The sequence below is a fragment of the Mustela lutreola genome, chromosome 8 (genome assembly GCF_030435805.1).
Source record: "Mustela lutreola isolate mMusLut2 chromosome 8, mMusLut2.pri, whole genome shotgun sequence".
NCBI classification, from domain to species: domain Eukaryota; kingdom Metazoa; phylum Chordata; class Mammalia; order Carnivora; family Mustelidae; genus Mustela; species Mustela lutreola.
Genome location: NC_081297.1, coordinates 141,407,049 through 141,431,089, shown reverse-complemented (window position 1 = coordinate 141,431,089; position 24,041 = coordinate 141,407,049). Strand labels below are relative to the sequence as shown.

General features: G+C 49.4%; 1 protein-coding gene across 2 annotated transcripts; it reads left to right on the top strand.

Moving 5' to 3' along the window:
• Nucleotides 1-9,749: 9,749 nt before the first annotated feature.
• On the top strand, nucleotides 9,750-21,965 carry ANKRD54 (ankyrin repeat domain 54). 2 transcript variants are annotated; one of them, XM_059186931.1, is made up of 8 exons: nucleotides 9,750-10,190; nucleotides 11,403-11,450; nucleotides 16,387-16,485; nucleotides 19,313-19,384; nucleotides 19,881-19,928; nucleotides 20,003-20,127; nucleotides 20,348-20,455; nucleotides 20,840-21,965. In XM_059186931.1, exons 1-8 carry the CDS (start codon nucleotides 9,866-9,868, stop codon nucleotides 20,912-20,914), a joined length of 900 nt encoding a protein of 299 aa, XP_059042914.1. In that variant the 5' UTR covers nucleotides 9,750-9,865; the 3' UTR covers nucleotides 20,915-21,965. The 2 variants fall into 2 exon arrangements, with proteins under 2 accessions (XP_059042914.1, XP_059042915.1); XM_059186932.1 differs by having other exon boundaries at nucleotides 10,052-10,190; nucleotides 16,392-16,485.
• The last annotated feature ends 2,076 nt before the right edge of the window (nucleotides 21,966-24,041 follow it).

Genomic DNA, 24,041 nt, shown 5'->3' with positions numbered 1-24,041 from the left:
AGGAGACCGCCACGTTAAGAAGGGCGAAGACTACAAACCTCTGAATTTTTCTTCCTTCTTCAAACAGAGGCTCTACAAGGAAGGGTGACTCTTTATCGCTTGCGTAAATGCAGAAATACGGTTGAACCACTTCGGCATAACAAATGGGCAAAGAGACACCAGAAATAATGCCACACAAAAGATGGCTGGCAGCCTCCTCTGCCGATTTCTCGCGAGAAGGGAAATTCGGATTTGGGGCCTACTGTTGGTTTTAGGTGTAAGCAGTTTGCCTGAGGCAAGAAGTGTCTTGGAATGTTCGACCTCAGAAGAGTAAACTTATTGGTGTAAAAGTTAAGACCTGGTCCTCTGAGGCAAGAGGTCATTGAGAAAAGGTTCCTGCCAACTTTGGACAACAAGGCTGGAGCAGGCAGTGTGCGGCCAGCTGTGGTGTGGGGCCCAGGAGCCGTGGGAGGTGGGGTAGGTTTGTCTCCCGGAGAACCCTCGAGTCGGGGATGGGGTTATTCAACTAGCAGAAACCAGCATGTGGCACAGGGACCTTCGTACGCTCATCTGCTCATACACAACACCTAATGGAAATTTGGATTCCAGTCCCTGCTCTGCTACTGATTTGCTGTGACCAGGAACTTGTCTCACCCATCTTAGGACCCAGTCTCCTCTGCTTCTTGTCAAAAAACAGCTCTTCCATCTTTTCCCTGCGAGGCACAGGCCGCCTGTGGTCTTTCGCATTCACATTTACTGGTATAGATCATAGAATGCAGCCCTCCCAGATATCTGCAAGGCTGGCTCTGTCACATTCAGTTCTCTGAGCATCCTGTTTAGAATTGCCATGCCCTGCCCCGCCCCTTGGGTCGCTTTTTTGCTTTGCTTTTTTTGACACCTGAAACTGATCTAACATTCTATGTTAACTACATCGGGAATTTAAAATGAAATATAATAAAAATGTTGATCTAACATGCTAGAGGACAGGGGCGCCTGGGTGGCTCAGTGGGTTAAGCCGCTGCCTTCAGCTCAGGTCATGATCTCAGGGTCCTGGGATCGAGTCCCGCATCGGGCTCTCTGCTCGGCAGGGAGCCTGCTTCCTCCTCTCTCTCTGCCTGCCTCTCTGCCTACTTGTGATCTCTCTCTGTCAAGTAAATAAATAAAATCTTAAAAAAAAAAAAAACATGCTAGAGGACATTATTTTTCCATTCACATTATGGAAAATGAGGATACAAAATTGTCATATAAAGAGGTGATCCAAGCATATTCAACCTAAAAAATAAAAAGTGGAAGTGCTTAAGAAAACTAACAGATATGTTTCTTTTCTGGACTTTGTGATGTTTGTGTTATCTGTCAGCTTTTTGAAATTGCAAATTGCAATTTGTAATGGGCTGATTTCTCCCACACTTTGTGTTGTGATTTCTTGTTCTAAGTAAACATTCTCTTTCTTACCTAGTTTAGTTTCTGTAGTTTCTTATTCTTTATTATTCCTCAGGTAAGCGTCAGTCACCAAAAATTCGGATCCCTTGTTTATAACCATCTAATTATGTGTATGTATGTATATGTGTGTATATAGTTTATATATTCTTGTACATATTCATGTACATGTGTTTGTTACTTTCTACCTCTTCTAAGGTGCATACTCAAACTTAGAGAATAGTAAAGTCTCTATGAGCACCTTCCTCGCTGGCTACTCTTTCTCATATTCTTTGTTGATTCCTCCTCTTCCCTCCAATCACTAACTAGTGGAGTACTTCTTCTCCCTGGGCTTGTCTCTTCTCTGTCTCCCTTTACTTTCAGGGTGGGTTGTCTGGTCCAGCAGGTTTAAATATCACTCGTATGCTGTTGACTCCCTACATATCTCCATCCCAGATCCCACCCCGGAAGTGGGCTCAGTGGCCAATGTAAGTCCCTGTATGTCTGCAGGCACCTCAAACTGAACACGTCCCAATGGAGCTTCTGGTTTTCTTCCTCTCACCCTTGTTCCTCCCACAGTATTCCCCTTCTCAGTTAAGGGCAACTTCAGTTTGTTCAGTTGCTCAAGCCAAAGCCTTCAGAACCACCGTGGACTTGACTCTCCTACCACACATGTCAGTGCATCTGCATTTTGCTGGCTCGGCCTTCAAAACGTTCCCTCTCAATTCTCACCATCTTGTTTCTATCATTCTTGTCCAAACCACTATCATCTCATTAGTGTTGTAACACTACCTCACCATACTTACAATTCTCAACCCATATTTGTTGAACTGCATTTGAAATGAAACTTAGGCCATTGCTTAGCAGCACCTTAAGCCCGCTTAGAAACAAAACTTTGAAAAAAATAAAGGAAGGAAGAAAGAAATGCAACCTGACCTGAAAGCAGCCAGAATCCCATTACAGACTATGAAATGTCTGATCACAGAGTGTTTGATTTTGCAAGACTCCCTTGTTAATGGAACAGCCATACTTCAAAGGCAAAGAAACTGTGGACAGACCAAAGTTCCTGGAATAATTTTACCTGGGGGAGTCACTGAGAGGATTGAGCAGCTGAAAAGCTGCCCTGATTCTCTTGATCTTCTTTTGCCTGGGATTTGAGGCAGAAAACACTCTGACTCAGAAAAGCTATTACTTCCATTTTCCAGTCTGCCTTGTCTCTTCAATGGGGTTCATTTCAAGCTCCTCTTCCCAGAAAAACCCATATTTGTCTGTAGTGCACTTACTGTCCTGCTTCTTTTGCTCTCTTGAGCATGGTCTCACAAACCCCTGACAGCCCCGTTTACTGCAGTAGTATGCCCTGGGAGAGCAGTAGCTCAGTTTCTGCAAGGCAGAACTACAGGCTCCATAGGGGTTATCTGGTACAAGGAGTCCAGTAGACAGAAAAAAAAAAAAAAAAAACCACACACACACAAAAAACAGCAAAGTAGCAGGCTATTTCCTGACATGCTAAGTTGTATCCCTTTTTTGCCATAGACATGAAGATTATTGTTCTTGGGGTGCCTGGGTGGCTCAGTGGGTTAAAGCCTCTGCCTTCAGCTCAGGTCATGATCCCAGGGTCCTGGGATTGAGCCCTACATCAGGCTCTCTGCTCAGGGGGGAGCCTGCTTCCTCCTCTCTCTCTCTGCCTGCCTCTCTGCCTACTTGTGACCTCTGTCTGTCAAATAAATAAATTTTTAAAATCTTAAAAAAAAAAGATTATTGTTCTTATTGCTCTTTCCCACTGTTCACAAATCAAGTTGAGCTACTGAGTAGATTTAAGGATCAGGTTGGCTTTATTCAACATTTTATGTATGGGGGCACACATACATCCAGCAACAGAAAAGAGCTCCGCTGAGCTGTAGACAAAGAAAGGTTTTAAAAGGCAGAGGACAGGGGTGGGGCTTGGATGGCCCAGTTAACTGTCTAACTTTGGATTTCTGTTCAGGTCATTATCTTGGGGTCCTGGGTTTGGGCCCCGTGTCAGCTCCACATTAATTCAGGAGTCTGCTTGAGGATTCTCTCTCCCTCTGCTCCCCCTCAACCTGCATGTGTATGCACGCATGCACTCTTTCTCTCAAATAAATGAATCTTTTTATTTCTTTTTATTTTTTAAATTTATTTTTAAATTAACATATAATGTATTATTTGTTTCAAGGGTACAGGTCTGTGAATCATCAGTCTTACACAATTCACAGCACTCACCATAGCACATACCCTCCCCAATGTTCATCACCCAGTCACCCCTCCCTCCCACCACCCCCAGCAGCCCTCAGTTTGTTTCCTGAGATTAAGAGTCTCTTATGGTTTGTCTCCCTCCCCAATCCCATCTTGTTTAAATGAATCTCTTTAAAAATTAAAAAAAAATAGGGGTGCCTGGGTGGCTCAGTGGGTTATGTATCAGCCTTCGGCTCAGGTCATGATCCTGGAACCCCAGGATCAAGCCCCCCATCAGGCTCCCTGCTTAGTGGGGAGTCTACTTCTCCCTCTCCCTCTGGTTCTCCCCCCAGCTGTGTTCTCTCTCCTCTTTCAAATAAATAAAATCTTTTTTAAAAAAGATGGTAAGATTTATAACTTTAAGAGAAATAATATAAATTAAAAAAAAATTTTAAAGGGGCAGATAAAAGTTATTTGCTTGAGAATGTACACTTGCAGGCAAGGTCTCTTTCTTAAGGGGAACGGAAGGGCTCTATCTAACAGATTATTTCACTAGTACTGACCAGGTAACCCTATAGTGACTGGTTAAAGTCTAGATTCTGCGGGGCGGGGGTGTCGAAACTGCAATTAGTTTAGGTATTAAGTTTGGTTTTTGTTTTTTTTTTTTTTAAGATTTTATTTATTTATTGGGGCGCCTGGGTGGCTCAGTGGGTTGAGCCACTGCCTTCGGCTCAGGTCATGATCCCAGGGTCCTGGGATCGAGTCCCGCATTGGGCTCTCTGCTCAGCGGGGAGCCTGCTTCCTCCTCTCTCTCTCTGACTGCCTCTCTGCCTACTTGTGGTCTCTCTCTGTCAAATAAATAAATAAATTCTAAAAAAAAAAAAAAAAAAAAAAAAAAAAAGATTTTATTTATTTATTTGACAGACAGAGAGATCACAAGTAGGCAGAGAGGCAGGCAGAGAGAGAGGAGGAAGCAGGCTCCCTGCGGAGCAGAGAGCCCAATGTGGGACTTGATCCCAGGACCCTAGGATCACGACCTGAGTTGAAGGTAGACACTTAACCAACTGAGCCACCCAGGTGCCCCTCTTGTCTCTTTTTAACACCATAATCACTTTTCTGTTTAAATTTATTTATTTGAGAGAGAGAGAAAGAGACCATGAGTGGCGGGGAGGGGCAGAGGGAGAGAGAAAGAGAATCCCCAAGCAGACTCTCCACTGAGCATAGAGCCTGAGATGTAACTTGATCTCCAGACCCCCGGATCATGACCTGAGCTGAAATCAAGAGTCAGACCCTTAAACAATCAAGCTACCCAGGCACCCCAATAATCATCTACTTTTTTTGTTTTTTTAAGATTTTATTTATTTATTTGACAGGCAGAAATCACAAGGAGGCAGAGAGGCAGGCACAGAGAGAGGGGGAAGCAGACTCCCTGCGCAGCAGAGAGCCTGATTCGGGGCTTGAACCCAGGCCCCTGGGATCATGACCTGAGCCAAAGGCAGAAGCTTTAACCCACTGAGCCACCCAGGCGCCCCCATCTACTTTTTTGAAAATGCAGGTCTAGTCTACGGCCATACCACCCTGAACACGCCCGATCTCGTCTGATCTCGGAAGCTAAGCAGGGTTGGGCCTGGTTAGTACTTGGATGGGAAAATGCAGGTCCATCTCTAGCCTAAAAGAGCAATTCTCACATTGTTGAAAATATCATTGTCATGTTCTCTATCTTGACTGCAGGGGTTGTTACTTAAGTATATACATTTGTCAAAAATCATCAGCCTTGTACACTTCAAATGTGGAAATCTGGGGCACCTGGGTGGTTCAGTGGGTTAAAGCCTCTGCCTTCAGCTCAGGTCATGATCCCAGGGTCCTGGGATCGAGTCCCGCATTGGGCTCTCTCCTTAGTGGGGATCCTGCTTCCTCCTCTCTCTCTCTCCCTCTGCCTGCCTCTCTGCCTACTTGTGATCTTTGTCTGTCAAATAAACAATGAAAATCTTTAAAAAAAAAACAAGTTTGAGAATTTTATACATAATTTTTAACAGATTTTTATTATTTATTTGACAGAGAGAGCATAAGTAGGCAGAGTGGCAGGCAGAGGGTGAGGGAGAAGCAGGCTCCCTGCTGAGCAGAGAGCCCAATGCTGGGCTGGATCCCAGGACACCAGGATCATGACCTGAGCTGAGGGCAGATGCTTAACCACCCAGGTGCCCAAAAATGTAGGGCTTTTATTGTAGCTAATTCATACCTCAATAAATTTGATTTTTAAATTTAATTAACATTAATAAAAAATAACTAACCAAAACAATTTTGGAAATTACATGATGACAAAAGAGTAATACCTTTATGAAATTAAAGAAATAACTCCCATACCAATAAAGAGCAAGCTTATTTAATTGATAATGAAGGAACCACCAGTATGAGCTGGCTCGGAAAGAATTTGAGAAGAGTAAAGAATACTGAGTTATGATTGTTGATCATCTTTTGTCCCCTATAGGATAATACAATTGTAACCTTTGGGATTATTTCCTTCATCAGCTATGCAAAAATTATTACATCTTCTCAGCTTCCTATAAGCTAACTTCTAACTTTACAGAGTTAGAAAACATCACCGGATGCTAATCAATTGTTAGTCAAAGTTAAATTTCCTCAGAGAGTCAGATGGCTCTTATGTGGGTTTACGAGCCACCCGCTAGGCTGATATTAAAAAGGCACGCAATCACCTGATGGCATATTTTCAGGTAAGAGATCATTTCCCTCCACACTAGTTTTCATTATTCCATGTTTATGAAGACAAGAAATATATTCATTTCCTGTTAACTCTGCCTAAGAAAGACAACAGTCGCCTTATTAGGCGACAAATGGCTAAATGGCAACTGCTTTTAAGCCTCAACAGGGAGTGGTGGGGACTGTGGCCGACCACAACTATGTCCCATCTAAAGGGCAAAGGTGCTCGGTGGCTGCAGCCATCTGCGGCCACGTGGGAGGGCTGGTCCTGTATTGCCGTATCTCCCCATTTTTAAGAGAGTCTGGAAATTTAAAAAATGTCTGTGAAAGCTCTCAACTTTTTAAAAATTTTTTAAAAAATTTTTAAAGGTTTTATTTATTTATTTGTCAGAGAGAGAGAGAGAGAGAACACAAGTAGGCAGAGTGGCAGGCAGAGGCAGAGAAAGAAGCAGGCTCCCCACTGAGGAAGGAGCCCGATGTGGGGACTCAAGCCCAGCTCCCTGGGATCATGACCCGAGCCGAAGGCAGAGGCTTTAACCCACTGAGCCACCCAGGTGCTCCATAGAACAATACCTTCTTGCAGGAAGACTGAGGCCTAAAGAAAGGAAACACTTAACCCCATACCATGAGGTGAGTTTGGGCCAGATGGGACTTTAAACCCAAGTCCCTGGATTCCCAGGTAGAAGCTTTTTCCAGAAGGCAAACATTATAAGCATTTTCTTTGTCTCCCACCAAATGCCTCATGTTTTATTTGCTGATTAACCAAATAAAAATGACCAGTATGAAAGCTTACAGTACCCTTAGATCAAGTTCAAGTCAGTGCGATGGGCCCACCATTGCACAGGATTTGCTTGGGTCCCAGTCTGCATTCTACCCTTATTTATTATAATAATAGCACTAGGTATCATTTTTTTGAGCACTAACTCTGTGCCAAGCTCTATGCTTTACTTACATCTTATCATTTAGTCTTGTGATAACCACATAACATATGTACTACTATTACCACCACTGAGGCTCAGAAAAGTAAAGTCACTTGCTCAAAGCCATATCCCCACATATTTATGGCTCCAAAGTTGATGGTTTTAGCCACTGGACTATACTATCTTTGCTCATTCATTCATTCAAGGAATCTGGGAGTCAGTCAAACAGTTACAAGGTCGTGGAGCCAGATGCTGAGCCAGGCATTATGGGGGAATATGGCTCAATTTCCAGTCCTAAAGCTCTGGGGCTGAGGCTAACTGCATTCATATTCAACCCACTTCCTATTCTCCTAATCCAAAATAACAAGTGGTTCTTGAAACACACAAGGTTGGGCTATGTAATTCATACTTCAACAAAGCTGATTTAAAAATGAGAACTATCTCCTCTAAATGTTTAGAGATCCTGTTCAAATGAAAAGACTGCGACAGGCACACATATTTAGTAGATTAGATTTGACTGAGGACCAGACCTGCTAGGAGGAGGAAGACAATGGCTGACTGCTGGGATAAAGGGTTTGCACTTTAAACCCGTATTCAGTGGGTAGGCAAATCCCACAAACAAGAAGAGAATTGTGCCTTAGCCAGCAGGTGCACCTTGAATTCTACAAAGAAAGACTGGAGGGATGAAGACTACTTCGGAGGCTATTACATGGAAAAAGAGGAGGGATGAGTAATGAAGTTATTTTCAGGTACATTCAGCAGGAGTAAAGTATAAATACCTAGATGTCACTTAAATTCTCTGGAACCAGGTTTCCAGTACGCTCTTCATTAAAAGAAAACAGTGTGGCGGGAAGAGAGAACTTTTGGGGCTCAAATCCTAGTTCTTCAACTTTCTTACCCTGTACAAGGGTACATATAACACCTCAGGACCTCAGTTTCCTGATCGGCAAAGTGGGTATAGTAATACCTACCGCGAGCACCTGGGTGGCTCAGGTCATAATCTGCTCAGCAGGGAGACTGCTCCCCCCCCCCCGCCCCGCCCCCAGCCTGCCTCTCTGCTACTTGTGATCTCTGTCAAATAAATAAATAAAATCTTTTAAAAAATTAAAAAAAATTTTTTTAAGATTTTTTATTTGACAGAGATCACAAGTAGGCAGAGGCAGGCAGAGAGAGAGAGAAAGAGAAGGAAGCAGGCTCCCCGCTAAGCAGAGAGCCGGATGCAGAACTTGATCCCAGGACCCTGAGATCATGACCTGAGCTGAAGGCAGAGGCTTAACCCACTGAGCCACCCAGGCGCCCCTCAGGTGTTTTCTTTCCTTTTTTTTTTTTTTTTTTTTAAGATTTTATTTATTTAAAAATTAAAAAAAAAATTTTTTTTAAATCTACCAGCTAAGATTCTTGTAAGGGAGAAGTAAGTGGTATAATATATATCAAGCACTTGGCATACGGAATATGACACATATTCATTGTTCATTTCTTTCCTCGGTTTCCTTTTCGCTCTCAGTGGAGTTGGCATATGCGTACTTACCGGTTATGGGGCTGAAGAGACAAAAAATCACACAGCGTTTGTCTCCATACGGTACCATGAGAAAGCTCACAGTGGTGATCTGAGAGCACTACCAGTGTGTTTCAACTGTCAGAGAAAGGTTCCATTTTCACTGGGTTGAGTGAGAAGGAAGAACTTTTCCTGGACAAAAGCCCTGGTCCAAAGGGAGCGGGGCATCCATAAACTAGTCCCCTGCCTCTCTTGCTTCAACTCCTCGTCTGTAAAGTAGGGATGATCCTCCTCGTCCACCTTATAGAAGTGTTTACGGGGTAGCGGGCTGTGAGAGCGCTTGCGAAGCTCATCGGCCGCTCTGGGAGCCCTGCCGTCTTTCCGGCTCCGTCCTCTCCCGTTGGGCTGCGAGCATCTCAGCGAGCGAGCCTGATGCTGCGCCCGGAACGTAGCACAGAGAGAGACACCTGCCTCGCTGTCGCTGAGGGGCAATGACGCTGAATTACACTCCTTCCCAAGTCCGTGATCAACGCCAGGGTTACCGAGAGGACCCTAACTAAAGGGATCTTTCGCATGTGGAAGCTATGACTCCTCAATGTGCGGCAGAGCCCCAAGTTTTAACACATTCTCACTTTCTTACTCACACTATGCACTTCCCACCAGGAAGTCCTTCTTTTTTTACGTTCACTGATTTAAAACGTATCTGTTCTTATCCCTCCAGGGCGGCTTCTTCACGTTCCTTAGTGATTGGCTGCAGATCGTCTTAAAGTGATTGGTTAAAGCATCTGCCCGTTATCTTTCCCAGGAGCCGGCGGGGGAAATGGGTGGTGGGGGAAGAGCGAGAGAGTGGCCTAAACTTGGCTGTTTTATTGGCTCCGGTGGGGACGCACGGCGAGAGCGTGGGCTGTCCAAGTTTGTGACTGGCTTTTGTGTCCGTCAATCATGCTGCCGGAAACCAATTCTCTGGCCCCAACCGTGCCCGGTTGGCTGTTGGCGACGGGAGCCCGCCCCCCGCTCGGTTGCCGTGGTTGCAGGCCGGACCCGCCCGCTCGCCCGCTGACAGCGAGGCTTAGGGCGGAGGAAGCGGGTCGTTGGTCGGTCGGGAACGAGGCTCCGGCGGCCAGACCCGCGCAGAGCCGTTGCCATGGCAGCCGCCGCCGGGGGCGCGGACGAGGAGCCGCGCTCTGGTCGCTCGAGTTCGGAGGGCGAGTGCGCCGTGGCGCCGGAGCCGCTGACAGGCCCCGAGGGCCTCTTTTCCTTCGCGGACTTCGGGTCCGCGCTGGGCGGCGGCGCGAGCCTCCCGGGCCGGGCGTCCGGCGGGGCCCAGTCCCCGCTGCGCTACCTCCATGTCCTGTGGCAGCAGGACGCGGAGCCCCGCGATGAGCTGCGTTGTAAGATCCCCGCCGGCCGGCTGAGGCGCGCCGCCAGGCCCCACCGCCGGCTCGGGCCCACGGGCAAGGAGGTGCACGGTGAGGAGCGCGGCGGGAGGCGGGGCCCCGACCTCCCCCAACCCCTCGGGATTCGGTCCTCGGACGGCTGAGCTCCCGGCCCATGGCGACCCCTGAGTCTCCTTGTAGGAGCCATCAGGATGGAGAGCGGATAAGGACCGCGAATGTGAAAGAGACGGTCTTGAAGCACTTGGTCATTCCTGGATAGAAACTTTTCATGACTCCAGGCGTTTATCAGTAGATTAAAAAATAATAATAATAAATGGGGTACTGGCGAATATTTTTATTATCAGAGAGGGGAGGCCAGAGTCTGAAGCCAAGTTCCACTATCCTGTTTAAATGCACAGGCTGGGACTGGACTCCCCGACCTCGTTGAAGCCTTAGGCGAACCGTAGAACCTTTCAGCCTTCGTTTTCTCATCTGTAGATGAGTACCATACAGGGATGTTGCCAGAGTTAAATAAGGCGACGAATTCGTAGCGATTATTCTGCTTTTGTTGTCCCAAACACTGTTGGGACATTTGTGATCTTTTTTTTTTTTAAGATTTTATTTACTTATTTATTTGACAGAGAGAGATCACAAGTAGGCAGAGAGGCAGGCAGAGGGGCGGGGGGAAGAAGCAGGCTCCCTGCTGAGCAGAGAGCCCGATATGGGACTCTATCCCTGGACCCGGAGATCATGACCTGAGCTGAAGGCAGAGGCTTAACCCACTGAGCCACCCAGGCACCCCCATTTATAATTTCTAATCCTCACAATAACTCAGTGGGAGCCCCATACTGTTTGCATCATATAGAAGAGGAAACTGAGGCTGGGAGCGATTGCCCTGCTCCAGCTCACGTAGCTAGTAAGTGGCTGTGATGGAATCAGAACCCACCCCTGCCAGACTCAAACTCCTGCTCTCGTGTGTTCACTGTATTTTTTTCTTCAGATGATAAACCTGGGGCCCAGGACGTTAGTTCTCTTTGCTCAAGGTCGCTCAGCTACTGTAAGTGGCATAGCCAAGATCTGGCTCCAAAGGCCTTGAAGGATTTGCTACAGAATGTGGCTTTTTGCACTAGATCTGCCACATTTCCAGTCTTCCCTTGTTCCCAGTGTCTCGCATCCTGGTGCCTTTCTTTCCCTTTAGATGCTATCGTGGGTGAACTATGGCTTAACTAGGCAGTCACCCACTTCCAGCTTCGTCATGACTGTTTTATTTTGTTTTTAACTAGAACTCCTTTCCTCTCTTCACAGCTCTGAAGAGGCTGAGGGACTCGGCCAACGCCAATGATGTGGAAACAGGTGAGTGTGCAAAGCAGGTCTAGCTCTGTGGGTTGGTTAGGGAAAGCAAAATCCGGGCGACCCATCCCTGGGAAGAGAGTGCTTGAGTTCAGTATGCCCGCTCACCCCATGGGCTAGGCTCACTGTATATATTATGTAACTATGATCATCTCGCAAAAGATAAGTTTGGCGTGGATGCTTACTCTTTCCATGCCTCTCTGTCACCCGGAACTTGCTGATGTCATAGTGTTGATCACTCTGTGGGCTCCCTGCTGTTGGGACCATGTCTGCTTTTGTATCCCCGGCAGAGTAGGAGCTTTTTAGAACTTCCAGTTACTGGGAATGGACAGTCAGCTTTAGCTGTCAGCCAGGTCACCATCGGAACCAAGCCAACACCCTCAGCTGCTCAGCCGAGGCTTTGTGGTAGTTGGGTCAGTGGTTCTCAAACTTGTTTAGTTGACGGAACCTTGGAAAGGCATGGGAGGGGCTCCCAGCAGGACGCCACTCTGTTTTTTTGTTGTTGCTCCCCTGCGTTCATTGCTGATAGGACAGTAGCGGCATCAGAGGTACAGGGACAAGTTCTAGGGGAAAGCTTGTAATTCTATCCACCTGTTAGTTTTCTAGGGCTGCTGCGACAAATTACCACAAACAGTGGTTTAAAACAACACGAATTTCTTTTCTTTTTAAAATTATTATTATTATTATTATTATTTTTAACAGCACAGATTGTTTTTTAAAGATTTCATTTATTTATTTGACAGTGAGAGAGAGAGATCACAAGTAGGCAAACAGGCAGACAGAGAGAGGGGGAAGCAGTCTCCCTGCTGAGGAGAGAGCCCAATTCGGGCCTCAATCCCAGGACCCTGAGATCACAATCCAAGCTGAAGGTAGAGGCTTAACCCAATGAGCCACCCACGCGCCTCCAGATTTTTTTTTTTAAGATATTATCTCTTTATTTGACAGAGAGAGAGAGCGAGCACAAGCAAGGGGAATGGCAGGCAGAGGAAGAGGTAGAAGCAGGCTCCCCGCAGAGCAAGGAGCCTGATGTGGGGCTTGATCCCAGGACCATGGGATCATGACCTGAACCAAAGGCAGACGCTCAACCAACTGACCCACCCAGGTGCCCCAACAACACAGATTTCTTAGCACATAATTCTGGAAGTCAGAAATCCAACACAGGTCTCACCATGCTGAAAGCAAGGTGTCAGCAATGCTGCATTTCTTTCTTAAAGCCGTAGGGGAGACTCTGTTTCCCTGACTTTTCCCATTTCTAGGAGCTGCCCATATTCCTTGGCTCATAGTCTTCTCCCTCCGTCTTCAAAGTCAGCGACAGTGGATCGAGCCCTCACACTGCTGTCTTTCTGGTTCACACGGCAGGGAAAGGTGCTCTGATTTTAAGGACTCATGTGATTAGTTTGGGCCTGAATAATCCAGAATAATCTTTCTGTCTCAAGGCCCCTAATCTTACTCATATCTGCAAAGTCTTTTTTGCTGCATAAGGTAACATGTCCAATAAACTCTGAGGGTTTAGGGCCTGACATCTTGGCAGCCGTGAGCCTACCTACCTCGAGTGGATATCGTTCTGTTTTGGTGGTGGTGGTGCACTGCGGTCAACAGAGAAGATGTGAGCATTGCTTGAGAGCCGTGGGATCAGAGAGCCCATTTACAGCCAGTGTGGAGAGGAAGTCATTGACCTCAGGGAGCTGGGTGTTAGACTGTGGGCCTTAAAATGGTTCCTTTAGGGGTGCCTGGGTGGCTCAGTGGGTTAAAGCTCTGCCTTCGGCTCTGGTCATGATCTCGGGGTCCTGGAATTGAGCCCTGCATCGGGCTCTCTGCTCAGCAGGAAGCCTGCTTCCTCCTCTCTCTCTCTGCCTGCTCTCTTCCTACTTGTGCTCTCTCTCTGTGTCAAATAAATAAATAAAATCTTAAAAAAAAAAAATGGTTCCTTTACCCCTGGCATCGCATGGTAAGCAGGCCTGGGAACTGGAGGGCTTTCCAGCTCTCTTCACTTTGGTCTCTTCCGTGAACTTTAATATTTTGGAATATTTGAGCAGCAACCTAGATAGTTTTTCAAGGAAAATTGATAAGTATTCTCCTTTGCATATCTCTAGTGTGTGGCCGGAGAATATTTGAATTCTATTTCCCTTCCCCAGAAAGCCTAGTTCATCCTGAATCAGATACTCATGCGGTGGTTTCAGTGTCTTGACAGAAATGCCTTAGTGTTCCGGTCAGAGTCTCTAACACACCCACCCGTGTCCGCCTCGAAGTGGCTCTCAGACTGACCAGGTTCTTGCAAGACTCTGATGGTGACCCCGGCTGTGGGGTTCGCCTGTCCTCTTTCTCTCTCATGGTTTGCATTTCCTTCTCCTTTCCTGCACGTTTGTTGGGTTTTTGGTGTAGCTGAGCAGTCATACTGGACACAGAATTGATGCCCTGCTGTTGTTAAGTCATAACCTATTTTCATATACATGAAAATTACATACATTTAAAATGTTTGGGAGATGAGGGAAATATGCAATAAAAACATCCATAATCATGGGGCGCCTGGGTGGCTCAGTGGGTTAAGCCGCTGCCTTCGGCTCAGGTCATGATCTCAGGGTGTTGGGATTGAGTCCCGCATCGGGCTCTCTGCTCAGCGGGGAGCCTGCTTCCCTCTGTCTCTCTCTACCTGCCTCTCTGCCTACTTGTGATTTCTCTCTGTCAAATAAATTATGGATTTTTTTTTTAAGATTTTATTTATTAATCAGCAGAGGAACAAATCTCCGTAAATATATTGCTGACTATCCTTCTAGTCCTTTTTCCTATGCAGAGAAATTTTCTTTATGGGCTTGCAGACTATGCCAGATACTCAATTTTATATCCCATGTGACTTCATAGTCTTTGTAACCATTCATTTTTTTCAAAAGGGAAATGTGTTTTTTTCCCCTATTGACAGAAAGAATACATGGCTGTATGATTTTTTTAAGCTTATAAGGTAAAAAGCAGGAATTACCTTATAATTCTATTGTCCAGGAATAGCCACAATTTGTTATAGAAGCCCACTGTGCCTTCAGAGGAACAAAGAAAGAATTATTTAATTAGTCATATATTTGCATAGTGGTTTCTCTTTTGAGTTGGGGAGGGAAGAGGGAAAGGGGAGAGAGGGAATCTTTTTTTTTTTTTTTAAACGAGAGAGAGAATCTTAAGCAGGTTCCATGCCCCACACAAAGCTCGATCTCATAACTCTGAGATCACAACCTGAGCTGAAATCAAGAGTCAGACACTTGACCAATTGAGCCCCAGTTTTTTTTTTTAAATTTTATTTATTTGACAGATAGAGATCACAAGTAGGCAGAGAGGCAGGCAGAGAGAGAGGGGGAAGCAGGCTTTCTGCTGAGCAGAGAGCCCCATGGGGGGCTCGATCCCAGCATCCTGGGATCATGAACTGAGCCAAAGGCAGAAGCTTAACCCACTGAGCCACCCAGGCGCCCCCAGTTTTTAATTTTTAAGAGAATTTCCCAGGTATGGGGTTATCACATCAAAAGGTATGCATATTTCGATGACTTTTGACAGATGCTGCCTCTAGTGCTTTCCAAGAAGACTGTAACTATACAAATCATAAAAGAGAACGGACTCTTTTAGTTTTGTCTATTCTCTCTGGCTGGCTATCTTTTGGCCAATGTACCAGGCTGACCGGTACATTCTTTCTCTTCCACTCTCATAAACCTGTTTCTGCCACCTTTATTCATTTCTTCAGTCAACAGTGTTCATGGAGCTGAACAAGTCCGATCTTGATCGTGGGTATTAAGTAAGATAAACCAAAAAAAAAAAAAAAATGTGCAATATAATTGGAGAAAAAGAATGTGAAGTGATACCATTTTTCTAAAACAAAACCCCCAGAAACACTGATGTATTTAGTTGGAGAGGCAGAAGTTCTGGAGCCAGAGAAGCCAGGGAAGCCTGGGTTTCTTTCCCAGTTTTGCTTCCTGGTAGCTAGGTGAGGGCACCTGGAGCACCTCCCAGAATGGGACACGATGCCTGGCTGGGTGGGCGAGGGGCTTAGCAGACAGGTGCCTGGTGCCAGGCTGGTGTTCAGCGTACTCCCCAATGTTCTAGAATGGCACAGCATGTTCACATTAGAGGAGCAGGGCAAACAGGGCCCTGAGGAGATGAGGAGCCGGAGTGGCTATCTGAGCCTGAAGAGGAAGAGGAGGAAGAGATTCTGGGCTTCGGCTGGAGTCCTTGAGAGGTTTGCCAATGGAGACTAAACTGTTGGTTGCTCTAAAATGCTGTTTGGCAGCAATTTCTACATTTCAGCTGGACGTATGTGTGTGGCACATAATGGCTTATGGTTTGTAATGGCTCTGTGTTTTGCAAAGAGGCATTTAACATCCATTATTCTTATCAGAGAAGCTCTGGAAATTGGTGATTATTCCCATTTGCGGTGAATTGGGACCCAAATTCAGGCCTTCCGACTCCCAGCTCAGCTCCTTCTACAGCCCCGTGCTGTCAGCAATGTACTCCTTTTGTAGTTACTCAGCTTCGCCTAGGACTTAGTCCTTGCGGCTCCACGTCTGTGCCGGCTGCCCCGGAGGGCCACCTCCCGGGAGCGAAGGCAGCATTCCCCAGCAGCTCGGGCAGCTGTGTCCAGCTGGAATGGATGCGTATCCGAATGGATGTGAGGCCGGAGTCCGTGCTAGGGATTGCTGTGACTCTAGAATTCCTGACTCCGAGGGCCAAGATCCTTCTATGATGTTCTGTCTCTAGACACAGAGTTTGAGCTGCCAGAATCTGTGGTCCTCAGTCGTGCTTTCGGGAGAACAAGTCCCTTATCTTGGCATCTCCTGTGAGGCCGGCATCCAGGCGGGATGAGCTCTCCCCTGGCTTATCGATGCCCAGCCCAGAAGCACCCCAGAGCACCCTTCTTAGCTAACAACTGCCTCTCTGTCCCCCTGCCCCTCTGTCTTGGTGGTGTCAGTGCAGCAGCTTCTGGAAGATGGCGCTGATCCCTGTGCAGCTGACGACAAGGGCCGCACAGCTCTGCACTTCGCCTCCTGCAATGGCAACGACCAGATCGGTGAGTCCTGGGCACGGGGGCAGGGAAGGGGGCTGGCCAAGGAGCATCGCGGCGGGGGTGCTGGGGGAAGATCTGTCTACACCGCCAGGGTGGCCGCCAGTCCTTCAAGACATTCAGGCAGCATTTTCTCAGTGCCAGGTGTCCAGCAGGACAAACCTCTGTCCCCCTACAAAGTCCTTTTTGCGTGTGGTATAACTTATAAACAGTGACCTTTCTGTATGTGTGCGCTGATGTTACCGCCATCCGGATCAAGACAAAAGATAGTTTCAGGAGCACCCAGCCGGCTCAGTCAGTAGAGCATGAGACTTTTGGTCCCCAGGTCATGAGTTCAAGCCCCGTGTTGGGTGTAGGGCCTACTTTAAAAAAAAAAAAAAAAGAAGGAAAAAGAAAGAAAGAAGGAAAGAAAGAAAAGGAAAAGGAACGAAAGGAAAAGAAAAAAGTAGTTTCACCCCCCAGCAGCCTACCTGATGCCCCTTCCAGTCCTTATCCCCGTGTAGGCCTTGCTCACCATAGATTGGTTTTCCTGGTTCTGAATTTCACGTAAGTGGACGCACAGAGCCTGCAGTCTTTGAATTCTCTTTCACGCAAACTTACATCCCTGAGACTCACCCCTGAATCTTGTTTGTATCCGGAGTTTCTCCTTTCTTACTGCTGGACGGCATTTCATCGTGTGATGTCCCACGGTGCACCCATTCTACTGTTGATGGATGTCTGTGTTGTTTCCAGGTTTGGGCTCGTATGAATACAGCTGCTGGGAACATTCTTGCACCTGTGACTTGGTGGATATAAGCATTTACTTGTGTGAGATGGTATTGCAGGTGTGGAGTTGCTGGCTCACCAGGGGACACGTAGATTTCGCTTTAGTATGTGCTTGCACAGTTTCCTCCGGTGGCTGTCCCGGTGTAGACTCCCACCAGCAATGTAAGAGTTCCACATTTTTCCCCAGCCTTGCTGATGCTTGGTATTGTGTCTTTTTTTTTTTTTTTTTTTTTAAGACTTTATTTATTTATTTGAGAGCGAGACAGTGAAAGAGAGCATGAGAGGGGAGAAGGTCAGAGGGGGAAGCAGGCTCTCCATGGAGCTGGGAGCCTGATGTGGGACTTGATCCCAGGACTCCGGGATCATGACCTGAGCCCAAGGCAGTTGCTTGACCAACTGAGCCACCGAGGAGCCCGGTATTATGTCTTTTTAATTTTAGCCATTCTGGTGTGGTGGCATCTTATTGTGGTTTAATTGATGTTTTTCTGGTAGCAACAGATGTTAAACATGTATATATTGGCCATTTTTATAGTCTCTTGTGTACATATTGGCCATTTTTATATCTTCTTTTGTGAAGTTCCTATTCATGTCTTTTGTCCGCGTTTTCTTTTCTTCTTCTTTTTTTTAAAGATTTTATTTACTTGACAGACAGAGATTACAAGTAGGCAGAGAGGCAGGCAGAGAGAAAGAGGGGGAAGCAGCCTCCCTGCTGAGCAGAGAGCCCGATGCGGGACTCGATCCTGAGATTCTGGGATCTTGATTTGAGCTGAAGACAGAGGCTTTAACCCAGAGTCACCCAGGCACCCCTGCGTTTTATTTTCTTAAAGGTCTTATTTCTTTACAGGAAGAGACACACAAGAGAAGGAACACAAACAGGGAGAGTGGGAGAGGGAGAACAGGTTTCCCGTGGAGCAGAGAGCCCGATGCGGGCTCTGGAATCATGACCTGAGCAGAAGGCAGACGCTTAACAACTAAGCTATCCAGGCACCCCTTTTGTCTGTGTTTCAAAACAAGCTGCCTGGTTGTTGTTGTTGTTGTTGTTTTAATTATTGATTTGTAGAAATTCTTTATATATTCTGGATAGAAGTCATTTATCGAATATAAATGACTTAACTTTTCTGATCTTGCCTTCTTGTTCTCTGAGTGGTGTCTTTTGATGAACCCAAGTTCTAAATTTTAATGAATCCAGTGCATCCATCTTTTCTTTTTTGTGGTTAGCATTTCTGTGACCTACTTAAGCAATCTTTACCTATCCTGAGGTCATGGAGATGGTCTTTTTTTTTTTTTTTTTTTTTTTTAAGATTTTATTTATTTATTTGATAGAGATCACAAGTAGGCAGAGAGACAGGCAGAGAGAGGGGGGTGGGGGGGGAAGCAGGCTCCCCACTGAGCAGAGAGCCCGATGCGGGCCTCAATCCCAGGACCCTGAGATCAAGACCTGAGCCGAAGGCAGAGGCTTTAACCCACTGAGCCACCCAGGCGCCCCCATGGAGATATAATCTTGTTTGTTTCTACAGGCTGGACTTAGAGCTTGCACATGTAGGTCTATGATACGACTCCCATGCGTTTCTGTACTCGGTGTGCAGCCCAGCCTGGCCGCATCATACGCGTTAGTCTACCTGCACATCGGTTGCCGTAACTAATGGCCTGGGCGATGCCGCAGCCCACCCTGGAGGTGGCGTAGAGACTCGGGGAGGGGGATGATCAGCGTCAGCTGTTGGCCTAATTCCCGCTATGGCACTGCCTTTACCAGCAGCCACTGCTGTTGAAAGAACTTTCTTTAACCCTTAAAAGCCCCGTCCTTTCGCAGTCCTGCATAGGCCCGGAAGGCTGTCCCGGAATCCTCAGTGCCCGGCCCTCAGGGTCCTATACATAAACCCTGTGAGTGAGGGAGTAAGTGAGCAAGTGAATGGACGACTGAATGAAATGGACAAAACAAGGTAGAGAACCATGTTGCGTTCAGTGTCCCACACTTTGAGGAAGCCTCTTTAGGTAGGTTCGGGGTGGGGGTTAGTATCCAGTCCATAAAAGTCCTCCAGCAACTCTTGGCGGGTTTTGCTGTTTCCAGTGCAGCTGCTCCTGGACCATGGGGCTGATCCCAACCAACGAGATGGGCTGGGGAACACGCCACTACACCTGGGTAAGTGCCTGGGAAGCCGCCAGCCCACCCTTCTGTGCAGTGCAGGTGGGCTGCTCTGCCGGGGAGCCTGGGGTCCTGCAAACTCCCAGCAGGATCTCCTGTCATCTGGGGAGAACCTGAGCCCACGGGGACTGCTCTGCCCCCATGCTCTGTCCCCTGACCTTCCCCTTCGGTCCCCAGGGGGCCATGCCCTGGGAACAGCTGCTTTAGCAACCTCGGGAGCTCAGCAGGGCTCTGCTAGGGAAGGTGAGACCTGCAGCCTGCGGCCGCCCCGCACTATGGCTGGCAGTGAGGTGGGTCCCGTCTCCCAGCCTCAGTCTCCCTAGCTGTACAGGGAGAGAGTTGGGCCCGCCCCATGGCGGCCTTGGGGATGCCATCTCTGGAGGTGTGACCTGGAGCGGGCACACTCGGGAGTCACGGTCCTCCTCCCTTTGGCGGGCACACTGGCCAATGCCCTGATGTTCGGGACGCTCATGGCGCTGTTCTTCTTCCTCAGCGGCCTGCACCAACCACGTCCCTGTCATCACTACCCTGCTACGAGGAGGTATGTGCTCCCTTCCCCTTTGTGCTCCTCCCCTGCTCTCAACCCCGTGTGCTGACCTCAGCCCGCTACTGCAGGAGCTCGCGTGGACGCCTTGGACCGAGCTGGTCGCACGCCCCTGCACCTGGCCAAGTCAAAGCTGAACATCCTTCAGGAAGGCCACTCCCAGTGCCTGGAGGCCGTGCGGCTGGAGGTGAAGCAGGTGAGTGTCCATCGTACCGAGCCAATGGCAGCAAACCGGCCCCATGTGGGGGCTGCCCGAACACAGACTCGCCAGCAAACAAGCCCGAGGCAGGGGCTGCCGGGAGCACAGACATGCCCATCTCCAACCCGAGGGCTCCCGGTTGCTTCACACTGACCTGATTTGGCGTCTGGGCCACCTAGCTAGAACCCGGGCAGCTCAGCCTCGCCCCTTGTTCCAGATCATCCAGATGCTGAGGGAGTACCTGGAGCGCCTGGGGCGGCACGAGCAGCGCGAACGGCTGGATGACCTCTGCACCCGCCTCCAGATGACGAGCACCAAAGAGCAGGTGAGCGCCAGTGGCCCGCCTGGGCCTGGGACCTGGCAGGAGCTCGGGGCCAGTCCTTCTCTCTGTGACACAGCCAGCCACTCATGCAGAGAGAGGCTGTGGCTGTGGGTTACAGCCCACTGTGGACCCCAAAGCCTCTGTCCACCACCTATGAAGCTCCTCGTGCCCCATGGCTCTTCTCTCCGGGGCAGTCTGAGACCCTGGAGTCAAGGATCATCGGTCGGACCATTGGTCGGTTCCATAGTCCGTGGTGAAGCCGCCACGTGCCCTGGGAGGAAAGACCGCACCTACCCTCCGTGTCGGTGGCACAGGGTGGAGATCTGGAGGCCGGGACACCTGGGCCTGTTGTGGCACCTGTGACGGGGCGCTGGTTTTGTCTCACAGGTGGATGAAGTGACCGACCTCCTGGCCAGCTTCACATCCCTCAGCTTGCAGATGCAGAACATGGAGAAGAGGTAGCAAGAGAGGCCCCCCGCCGTCCCGCTCGGCTGCTGTCTGCCCCTGCCCGCACTGCTCTCTCAGTACCAAGAAAAAGCCCAATGCCTGGGACTTTGGAGCTGTACTTCTGTGGTGAGGCCCTCGCGCCCAGATGCTCCGGGCCACAGATGCTCTGGCCGACCACAGAGCCACTCCCAGCCACGGCCTGTACCATCTCCGTGGGCCGGGACCACAGCCCCCAGCTTCTTCCTCTGCTCCCGCAGCACTGCAGCCACTCAGGGCCGGCCCACGTGCACCGGCCCAGCCAGCCTCACCTGTCTCGCGGCCTCCCCGGCCCCCTCAGCCAGCCCCAGAACCTTCTCTATGTCCTTTTCCCGGCCAGGGGCTTGTTGTGGCCAGCAGGGTGTAGGCTGAAGGCAGGCATCCTCGGGGGCATCTCGGCCGGCCCTGCACCCCTCACCAGCACTTAGATTGAGGCTTGTCACCTGCCTTTCAAGGAGACATCGCAGTGAGTTTCTCCAGGTGGAACGGAGAGTTGCTGAAGCCAAGATCTTAGAAACAGCGTTAGGAAGGACCCTGCAGAACCCAAAGCAGAAAAGCCCCAGACTCTTTTGCCCAGTCGTTAAAATACCAGGAGGGAGGGAGAGCTGGGCCATTCTGAAGCCTAGCTGTAGGCTGAATAGTCCCCCCTCCCCCGCCGCAAATGTCCGTGTTCTTACCCCAGGAACCTGTGAACATTATTGGGCAAAAGGGACTTTGCAGGTGTAATTACATAAATGATCTGTGGACCAGGAGACTCTCCTGGATTACCCCGGGGGCTTCACATAATCACAGGCATCCCAAGGGGAGGAAAGCAGGAGGTCAGAGAGGAAGGAGGAGCTACAGCGGGAGGGGGTCAGAGCTGAGGACCGCAGGCACCCACGGAAGCTATAAGAGGCAAGGAAAGGGAGGTTCCCTTCAGAGCTTCCTGAGGGAACCAGCCTGGCTGACACTTTGACTTTAGCCCAGTGAGACCGATCTTAGAATTCTGACCGCCAGAACTGTAAGAATAAATATGTGTCGTTTTAAGCCACTAAGTCTGTGGACATTTGTTGCAGCAGTGATGGGAAACTGACATGCTCTGCAGAGACACAGCTCACTGCGAAGGAGGCACCCTGCTCCCTGCTCGGCCAGGCCCTTGTTGTGCACAGTGGGCCTGCAGGGGTCCGGGGTGGGGGGGGACGACTGGCATGGGTCCTGGCAGGCAGGGAGCAGGAGGGCAGAGCACCCCCGACCGGGCCCTCTCCAGGGCACTGACTACAGAGTACAGACAGACTCCCCAGGCCACTGTCCCCGTGCACCCTGGCCCAGTACCACGTGCCCGCGGAGCACACTGGAATCCTGGCTACTTTTCAGGGGGGAGCTGCCCCCCAAAGCCCAGCCTCATCCGATCGGAGCTGAACCCATGGCTCCCAGCTGCTCCCCAGACCCTGAAAAGTGTCTCTGTAGGTATGGGACACAGGCTGGGAGCTGCCTTCCAGACTCAGAGGAGAAACCCCACCACTTCGGCAGCGTCCTGGGGAGGGAAAGTGTGGTGCTAGCACCAAGACTGGGGCCAGAGGGCCAGAGGAAGTCAGGTTTCCACGGGGCCCAAGCCAAGTGAAGTGGCTGCCGGTCCACATGGAGGAGTGAGGGATAGAGCACTCGGTTGGGGCGGGGAAGCCGAGAGAAGCGAATGGGGGTAGGAGTGGGGCGTGGGGGAGGGGCGGGGAGCGGCCCTGCACGAGTGCGGCCCTGCGCCAGTAAGTGGTGGGCTGAGGGAAAGGGTGAAGTGGACGCGGAGGACTGAGGGGAGGAGCCACGAGGGGGAGGAGCTCCCGTGAGTTGCGGGGCGGAGAGAGGGGAGTGAGAGAGAGAAGTACAGGGCCAGGGCTGCTTTTCACTCAGTTCCTCTGCAGGGGCTCTGCTGATGCTGGTACCGGACACAGGCCCCTTGGCCCGTGGCCCTGGGGGTGGGGCTGGGCAGAGGAAAGTCAGGGCAAAGGCGAAGCAGGGGTGGGAGGAAATGGACCTCAAAGGCGGTGGGCCCCTTCTCTTGTGGCCTGCTTCTCTGGACCTCCCGTAACCATATTCCTGGGACTGATCACTTGGGGAGAGGTGAAGCAGTTTCTCAACCTCAGGTCTCAGGGGTTCAATGAATGCACCCTCAGAGACGTATGATCCGCCTGAAGCCGTGCAGGACCTTATGTGAAGAGTGTACACGTGTTTCTGACAAAAGTGACCATAGCTTTCACTCAGCAGGGTCTACGATCAGAAGAAGTTAGGAACTCTTGCTACAGAGCTTTGGTAGCAGATAGGTAAGGTCAAGGACACTCTGGGGACCGCTTGGGTACTTCTGAGATGGGTTATGCCCTTGAGCAGGCTGCTTTGCATGGACAGAGCTGAGAGGGTGGGGGCTGCTGGGACTTTGTGAAATTGCCCTGAGATAACTGCAGCTGTTTCTAGAACAGTCTGACAGAGTACAAGTCTGGCTAACTCCCAACAAGTCCGTGGCCTGGACCAAGCCAGCCCCACCTGGAAAGCAGGACACATCCCTGCAACACCCTCTATCCCATGGTGCCACCCAGTCCTGGCCCCTGGAACCACATCACCATGAGAATGGCCACTGGGACAAGGGAAGGAGTTACTGTCCACTCTCCCCCCAACCCCAGCCGTATAAGCCATTCATCGAATGCTTGCCAGACAGCCAGGCAGCCAGCCAATCCGTCTTACCCCATTTCCAGCCAGGAAATGCCTGCCACCCCAAATCTGTCTGGACAGCCAGCCCATTAAAGTCTGCTCCAGACACTGGAGTGAGTCAAAAAGCACACAAGTGGGCCCTAAGCTGGCTGAGCTGGGCGGGGGCAGGACGGAGAACTCCTCGAGGTCACCCATAGAGGGGCTAATTCTGTTCCTAGCTGTTCTGGGAGTTACTGAATTGGGGGGGCTGTGTAGGGAGCAGGAGAAGGGGAGGATATGGGGCTGGCGGGAAGAAGAAGAAATCCACCTCCATTGATTTCACCTTCTGGTCAGGGTCCTTTGTTTTAGATCTCACGTTTCAGGGTTACAAACACTTACAAACACTTACGGGACACCAGCTATGCCCTTGGTGGGAGTGTGGCCATGAACA